General features: G+C 53.0%; 1 protein-coding gene across 1 annotated transcript; it reads right to left on the bottom strand.

Moving 5' to 3' along the window:
* Nucleotides 1-548: 548 nt before the first annotated feature.
* LAIR1 (leukocyte associated immunoglobulin like receptor 1) lies at nt 549-8,012 on the bottom strand. The gene is made up of 8 exons (XM_007181390.2): nt 7,932-8,012; nt 7,459-7,494; nt 5,245-5,541; nt 2,295-2,414; nt 2,157-2,199; nt 2,036-2,073; nt 1,781-1,833; nt 549-1,269 (listed from the first exon to the last, which is right to left on the bottom strand). The coding sequence occupies exons 1-8, from the start codon at nt 7,963-7,965 to the stop codon at nt 1,123-1,125; spliced, it is 768 nt and encodes a 255-aa protein (XP_007181452.2). The 5' UTR covers nt 7,966-8,012; the 3' UTR covers nt 549-1,122.
* Between the last annotated feature and the right edge of the window lie 313 nt (nt 8,013-8,325).

The following is an 8,325-nucleotide window of genomic DNA, read 5'->3' as shown; positions in this document are numbered from 1 at the left end:
GTTACAGCAGCAACTGCAAGCTTATTGGGATGAACAGCCTCCAATCCCAAACCTGAAGGGCATTAGCCAGGTGACGGGGTGAAGGTCAGATCAAGGACAATGTCCTACAGCTGATGGGTCCTCTTGTGTTTGGAGAATGCATGGCGTCCAGTGGGGATGAACTGGAGTAGGGGTGGGAAATGGGGACCTGCATGTTCCTCTGGGTGGACCTAAAGCCTGAGGGACCCTCCGTGTGCAGTCGTGGTCTCATCAACTCCCTCGCCCACTCCACACGTGTCCGTGCGTGTGGGTGTGTGCATGTGTGTCTGTGTGTGTATGCGAGCATTCATGGGTGTGCACATGGTGGGGGGGATGGGAGCTGTATCAGGTGGGGCAGCTCTGTGCCTTCACCCAGACAGAAGTCCCCTCAGACATCTCCCTCTCTCATCCCTGAGACACACACTTGGATCACAAAACACGGATGCACTTTTTGTCGTTTCCCTCACTAAGTTTTGAGTGACTGTGGAGGCAGAGACTGGGACCTAGAACCTGTGTACCCAAGCGCCACATGCAGGGCTGAGGCAGTTGGGCCTGTGAGGACATTTATTGATGAACAAGGCGAAGCATGATCCAGAAAACAGGGTATCAGCAATAAGCTGCGTAAGTATAGCCCAGATTCAAGATCAACAACTGAACTCTAGGAAGGTTTGTACAGTCAGCTGAGAAAACGGATCTCTGGGGGCAGTGGAAGAGTCACAGGACATATCTGGAATCAGCTGGGCGACTGTAGGACCATAGCTGGGTCTCTAGAAACAGCCAGGAGACTGCAGCTGGGTCTCTGGAAACGGCCAAGCACTATAGCTGGTTCTCTGGAAATAACCAAGGGACCACAGCTGGGTCTCTGGAAACAAGTGCTACACGTTCTCTCCAAGGAGCTAGTTGATTGTGGGAGGGGCCACATGGTGAATGAATCTCCTAGAAGTTGACTGGGGGTCTCAGAACTCCAGCTCTTGCTTGCAGGAGAATTGACTGGATGACTTCAGGAAGGGACGATTCCACAGGGAAACCCTCCAAATGTCCACTGCAGGCTTTTGCAAGAGTGCCCTCCTGTGTCTTTAGTGCAGAGGCCAGGTGGGCCTGGGGTCAGTTTCTGGCAAGGACTGCGTACATGCTGGACTTGGCTGTGGGCTCCGTGGACAGCAGGGACACAGCTCTGGCCGCCCTCTGTGCGAGGGCCGGGTGGTCCAGCTGGGCATATATCACCTCCTGGGGGCCTCCTGCAGCAGGGGCCTGAGGAGGGAGACTCAGGGTGAGTGTGGGCAGCTGAGGTGAGGGAGGGGCTGTGGGAGGGGAAGACTTTGGTCGCCAGACTCCAGGTGCCCCCGCAGATCCCACCTCCTGAATCGCCATTATGTGGTCCCCTCCCACAGAGAAGCAGGGTTGGTCTGTGTGACCAATAGAATATGGCAGAGTGAGGCCACCTCCATGGGGAGCCCACAGAAGACACTGTGCCTTCTGTTCCTCCCTCTTCGGGGTCCCTCCCTCTGGGGGAAACGGCGCTCCTGTCCACAGCCAGGGGACTGAGCCGTCGTGGAAGTGGATCTTCCAGCCTCAGCTGAGCCTCAGATGAATGCAGCCCGGGTTAGCATCTTGACAGCAACGTCAGGACAGACCATGAGCCACCACCACCCAGCCGATCTGATTCGTAATTCCTGGCCCAGGAAACTGAGATGATTTTGTTAAGCTGCTAAATTTCAAGGACTTTGGTACCCAGCGGCAGGTGACTAATGCAAACACTTACTGAGGTATCCACCTCTCCATTCTTCTCAGGAAATCTGTAGACAGCGGCCAGATCTGGCAGGGAGAGGACAAGGGGTCAGTTCTCTGGGGTGGACCTTAGGAGGCAAATATGCCCGACCTCATAGCTTCATATTTTGTCTCCCACCCCATCTGGAACATCCTAGGATGCTCCCAAACGCCCCCTACCACATTGCTTCCTGATGGCACTGAATCCCCACTTCCCCCTCCCAGACCTGTCCCCCATCCTTGTCTTTACCTGGTGTCCCATCTGGGACGTCAACAGCTGGGCTGAGCCTGAGGAGAGAGAACATGTGAGCCCTCAGGGCTGCCTGGGGGCAGGGGATTGGGGGCCCGGGGGTCATTCCCAGGAGCCTCACCTCTCCTGGGGCCTCTGCTCCTCACCTTGGCTTCTGGGGGGCCCTGAGGACAGTCAGGTGTGAATTAAGAAGAGAAGCCTTCCTCCCAACACCCCAAACAGCCTGCCCGGGTCACCGCACCCTGTCCCTGAGACCTACCCCGTTTTCTCTCATGCTGACGATGGAGGAGAAAAAGGCCCAGGAGGAGGAGACAAAGGAGAAAGGCCACAGGGACCCCGATGAGAATATAAACATGCTCTGTCGACAGGCCTGTGGGAGCTGGGAGGATGGAATCCGATTACCAGCAGCATGCATTTATCGCGCACCTGCAGCACACCCACCACGCGCTGGGGGCTTGTCGTGTTCCCACTTACATATCGATCTCTCATGCCCAGTAGTCCTGTGACATGGGACTCATTATCCCCACTTTACAGAACCGGGTCTGAGCGCTCAAGTCCTCTGTCCACACGGCGTTGGTCGAGCTGGAATATGACCAGCACCAAAGCCCCTTCTTTCCCCCTTTCCCCAAAGAGCGCGCACCGGGTTCCTGCTTTTGCGTCGCCCTTGCCCATCAGGACGGTTACCGTCCTGCGGGTGCGTCTGTGTCTCCGAGGAGCGAGGAGGGTCTGGGTCAGAGGCCTGATCTGGACAGAGAAGCCCCTGAGTCCCCCATCCCCACCTCCAAGGGGTCTCCTCCCCGGACCCCGACCTGCTCGCTCTAGAACAGCCCCATGGACCTTTCTGTGAGGATGGTTACCACCACGGTAGTCACGCGGGACAATTTTCATTGAAATTTAGGTTAACTAAAGTTAGAAGTCAGATCGCCAGCTGCCCTAGCCACTGCGCTACCCCTGGCCAACGACACCCTCCGGGATGACGCAGATACACAGCATCTCCTTCCTGCAGGAGGCTGTGGGGGACAGCGGTGCTCTCCACGCTCTGTGCACCTTTACGGAGACGGAAACCCAGTAGGAATCGGGAGCGGGCCCCTCGGCCTGCTCACCTCCTCCTGGGTTCCCACCCCAAGCACAAGAACCCCCATCTCTGATCTCTTCCTGCTTTTCACAGCAATTCCTGATGGGGCGGAACTGCGCTTCTGTGAGTGGAGAAGCCAGGACCCGATGTCCTCTAGCTGCCTGAAGCCCAGCCTTTAGCAGGTGAGGGGACGGTGCGCCAGCCATGAGCTGGACTCCACGCATGCGCCTTCGGTCCCTCACCTCCTTTACATCCCCTAAGTGCTGTGCTCGGCATTGCTCCTTTTACAGGTGGTCCAGCTGAGGTCTTGGGGGCTGGTACACCCGCAAGGTCGGAGCCCTTCATCCCCTCCTGTGGTCAGCGCCCCCCTCCCTCCCACTGCTCCAGAGGTGGAGTCCTCAACATCCTTTAAAATAGAAAATTTCATTTCTTGGAGCATCGTTTCCTCAACACTGTGTCCTTGGTCCAGGATCCACGACCCCATCCTGCATTTTAACGCCATCGCTGCCTGAGCTTCCCCTGATGACGTTTACTACGATTTAAAATAGCATATAGGGTGGGGATGGTGGTGTGCTGAATTGGGCGATTGGGAATGACATGTGTACACTGATGTGTATAAAATTGATGACTGATATAAATTTAAAAATAAGATAATTATCTTCTAAAGATAATTATCTTCTGAAGATAATTAAGTCAGTGAAATTAATGGAGATGGGGGAACAAATACATAAAACAATCAAAAATATTATTAATAAATTAAAAGCTAAACTACCCACAGGCAAGGTCTGTGTATCTCTATATCTGACACATTGTAAATAATAAATGAAGATTTGTTCTGCCATTCTCTAAAAATAAATAAATAAATAAAATAAAATAGCATATATGTTATACACATACAAATAATATATAGCAATATATTTACATCTATAATGTATATTACATATTATATAAATATGCTTAATACTTAAATAAGAAATATAAATATATTTTAAATTATGTGTTTTTAACTTATATATGTATAATTTAATTTATATGAATAATTTAAATTATACATAATTATGCTATACATAAAAACTATATCAATTATACATATTTAATATATATTATGGTACACATTTTAATACTTACATATACAAATTATAGTAATACATAATACATGATAACATAATATATAACACACTCATGTAACAATATAGTAATGTATATTATATTGTATTACTTATATATTTAATAGTGTAACTATATTCTAATATACTTAAATTATAGATCTGAAATTTTACATTGTAAGTTATATGTTTATATTTATATATGCCCGTATATACTTACATACGTCTCTATTATTCATTCTAATGAATTTTCCCGCTAAAGTTTGGGAGCCCAGGGACCTTTTCTCCTCATTCACCATGTGCATCAGTCCCACAGCAGGAGGGTGTCTGGTGCACGTGAGATGAGAAGAAAATATTTCCTCGGTATTAATAAGATTAGCACTTCTCCAGGTTGTCCCATTTGGCAGCACATTTAAGCGGGTGTCCTGTGTAAGTGAACTCCTGTGTCCCCAAAGCAGCACGGCGGGGTCGGTGCCCCAGGAGGGTGTGGAGGGGGTCAAAGTGTCCCCAATGGGCGCTGACTCCAGGACATCCTGGGGGCTGACTGCACACAGGGACAGGGATGGCCTCATCCCAGAGGTCCCCCAAAGCACCATCCAGCCCTGGTCAGGGGTCCAGGACCATGTGACGTGCCCGAAGGAGGGTGGGACACATGGCCTAGGGGCCCCACAGATTCTCACCCAGTGGAAAGGACAGTCAACACCATCCTGAGGGAAAAGACACAGGTTCCCTTGAAGGGGTCTGTCCCCACCCCATCTCTGGAAGCCCACTCCCCGCCAGCCCAGCAGGGCAGCTCTGTGCCCACCCTGATGCTGGGGCTGAGTGTCCAGGCCAATGTGGTGTCCAGGTGAGACCAGGCTCTAGAGACCCGAGCCAGGTGTGAAGGCAGACGTGTGTGCAGAGGGAAGAGGGAACCAGAGGGCTTGGGGGTCAGGAGGGGGCAGGGGAGCCTGTGCACGGAGGACACAGCTGGGGACAGGGTCCAGGGGCCTGGGGCAAACCTGAGGGCAGGGCAGAGAGCTCCTCACCTGTCACCGCCAGCTCCAGGGCATCCCTGGGCTCAGACCAGTGACTACCTGTCCGGTAGAGGCACTGATAATGCTGGGCAGTGTCGCCACGCACAGCGGTGATGCTGAATCTGGCCTCCGTCTGGTGTGGGCCAATTTGAGACACATTATGCTCATCCTTGAAGTCACTCCTATTTTCCTTCCTCTCCAGACGGAATTCCTCAGCCCCAGCAGGGCCCCTGCACACGATGGTCACAGGCCACCCCTGGGGGCTCACAGAGTCTGGCTCAGCCCTGGTGGAGCGTCTGGGCAGGGTCCCTAGGATGGGTAAGAGCAGAATCTCAGCATCCGTTACGTGAAAATCATCACATCACATAATTCACCCATTTTTGTTGCTCAGTTCAGTACTTTTTTTTTTTTGAAACTTGCAAAGTTGTGCAACCATCACCACAGTACATTTTTTTTTCTTTTTTTTTTTTGGCTGCACTGCATGTGGGATCTTAGTTCCCCAACCAGGGATCAGACCCGCACCCCCTGCATTGGAAGCATGCAGTCTTAACCACTGGACCACCAGGGAAGTCCCGCAATCCAATTTTAGAGCATTTCCATCATCCTCCGCCAAAAGACCCCCCCATGCCCATTCTGTGAGCCTCTAAATTCTCATTACTGCGGAGTTATTTTCCCCACTTGACTTAAGGACCCTGAGACTTGGTCACATCTTGCTCAGGATGGCGTGGGAGGTGTCAGAACAGACTGGGGGCCCCCGGGCATGTCTGCTGCAGGGGGCGGCTCCCTCCTTGCCCACGGCCACTCTAGAGGGACAGAGAGAGCTGTGAGGGTGGCACAGGATGGGAATGACCGGGTCATCCCTGGGACAAGGAAAGCAGGGGTGTCAGTCGGTAGGAATGATCTGGGCTGGGTCTGAAGGGCAGCTGCCAGTGCCAGGTGGGATTGTGTGGGGTGAGGGGTGCAGTCTGCAGAGCGGCAGCGGAAGTGTGTGTGTGTGTGTGTGTGTGTGTGTGTAGGAGCTGGAGCACAGATCTGATCCCACATTCCTCAGCAGGCGAGTGTCTCTGTGTCCAATGCGAGTCTTCTGTGCTTTCATTCCTGGGTTTTCTCTGTATTTTTACCTTCGTCTCAGCTTATTTCCATTTCCCTGTTACTGAGGCTCTGGAAACCCCATCTGTCTCAGCTAGCCTGCGGGCAGGGGGCAGAGCGGGTTTGTAACCCTGAAACAGGAAGTTGGCCTCACATTCAGCAAAATCCCATAGAGGCAGGGGACTGGCAGAGGTCGCTCATTCACTCTTTCTTTCTTCTGACCACATCTTAGTTCCCATCTATCTGTTTACTGATGCCTCCGTGTACCACTGATTCCACAAATATGAGAAACACCCAGGATGCCTGCCCTCTTGGGGCTGAAAGTCTAGAGAGAGGATAGACATTGACCAATAATTGTGCAAATCCACGGGTACAAACGGTGACACGTGCCCTCGGGGTGAGTGGGGGAATCTCGGGGGCAGATGGGAGGCAGAGCTGCCGTCCTCTGGGAGGTCCGAGGGAAGAGGTATCTGAGCTGAGATCTGAGGTCAGGGATGAATTACCCAGGCCGAGGGACAAGGGGACACCAGGCATTCAGGGTGGTGAGGAGGTCCGGAGCTGAGTGGGAAGATGGCATTTAGAAAGGGAAAGAAAACCAAGGTAACTGAGATAAGTGAGCCAGACAGCGTGGGGACAGCCAGATCCAGACCAAAGAGAGGTGCGTGGGTCTCAGTCTGTCTGAAGGTAAACTGTGAGAGGACTCTAAGGAAGATTAAGGTTTTCCTGAAGATAAATTATATACTATATATATATTTAAAGTTTTTAAGTAAAACTTTAAAATGATCATTTAAAACCACATCACTGTGTGATATAGTCTGTACGGGAGGATGGAGACGGTGGGATTGAGGGTGATTCTCAGAGTCTGCCCTTGGCGAGGTCACATTCTCTGCCCAGGGGCTGCTGAGGGAGATCTGGGCTCGTGTGGGGAGAGCTCGTGGGCTCAGCCTGGTCCTTATGACCTGAATCGTCCCTGTGGGCCATCAGGAGCAGAGGTGGAGAACGCGGGAGAGACCTGGGCGAGGGTTATACGTTTGGGGTTGTTTGCAATTCGAGGTGTACGTCAGGGCCCCCAGGATCGGCTCCACTCTCACCTACATCTGCCTGCGGGGTGCAGAGGGGATTGGGGAGAAGACTCACCCGCCTGCATGTGGATCGTGTGGCCCAGACAGAGCACTGGAAGAGAAGTTCTAGTGAGAAAGACGCCCGCTATACGGTTTCCTCATGGGGCTGCAGTCAAGGGGGGGCCTTGAGGGGCCAGCGGGGTAGGGGGTGGTCATCGTCCCGTAGTTTCCCGACACCCCTGTCAACATTGCATCTGAGTACGCGCCCTCTCCTTGCTCTGAAATAGTCTCAAGACAAACCCCCAACCCGTCTTCCAAGCAGGTGTTCCTCCCCGGCCCCCCAGCCCTTCTCAGTCTGCACTCAACCCCATACCCAGGCACCATTTCCAGCACTGAACCTTCCGTGGTAAGACTTAGGTCTTGGCCAGAGCTGAGGGGGACCACTTTGCCCCCCTAGGGCCCCAGCATCTTCTGGGCTGGAGTCGGGATGGAGCTGGGAAGCAGAGACCCTCTGCCCCTGGATTCCTACCCCTCCATTCCAAGACTCACCCAGGCCCAGGAGGGTGGTGGGACGGGGCAACATGGCCCAGCCCCGGCCCCCCGCGCCGTCCTGGAGTTTGTGAGTGAAGGACAGAGCCTGCAGGCGACACGAGAGAAGAGGATGTGGTGGCTAGGGGCCCTTTCTGGGGTTTCGACATCAACGGCCTCACACAAAGGGGAAGAGCTCTCTCTCCCCTCCCATCCACGCTTCCCACTAACGAGACAGAGGCGGGGCCTGGCTTCCAAAAGATGTTTGTTCCCGCTGTGCACCGATGAGGCTGAACTCATCTCCAGAGGCGCCGCCTGAGGGGAGAGCTTCATTCTCAATCTCTGGGGCAAGCAGTACACGGATTTGTGCGGCAAACTGACTTGACTGTTGGTCCCAGCTCCTCCACACGACAAC

Source organism: Balaenoptera acutorostrata, chromosome 19, assembly GCF_949987535.1.
Source record: "Balaenoptera acutorostrata chromosome 19, mBalAcu1.1, whole genome shotgun sequence".
Lineage (NCBI taxonomy): Eukaryota > Metazoa > Chordata > Mammalia > Artiodactyla > Balaenopteridae > Balaenoptera > Balaenoptera acutorostrata.
The sequence above is the reverse complement of the archived record's forward strand: the minus strand, read 5'-3'. Positions and strand labels throughout refer to the sequence as shown.

Bases quoted from the DNA above. Each gene is read 5' to 3' on its own strand.
- LAIR1 (XM_007181390.2), bottom strand. From the start codon at position 7,965: ATGTTGCCCCGTCCCACCACCCTCCTGGGCCTGG. The intron at 7,495-7,931 runs GTGAGTCTTGGA...CTTCTCTTCCAG, and splicing joins CACCACCCTCCTGGGCCTGG to TGCTCTGTCTGGGCCACACG. The intron at 2,074-2,156 runs GTGAGGCTCCTG...CTCTCTCCTCAG, and splicing joins GAGCAGAGGCCCCAGGAGAG to GCTCAGCCCAGCTGTTGACG.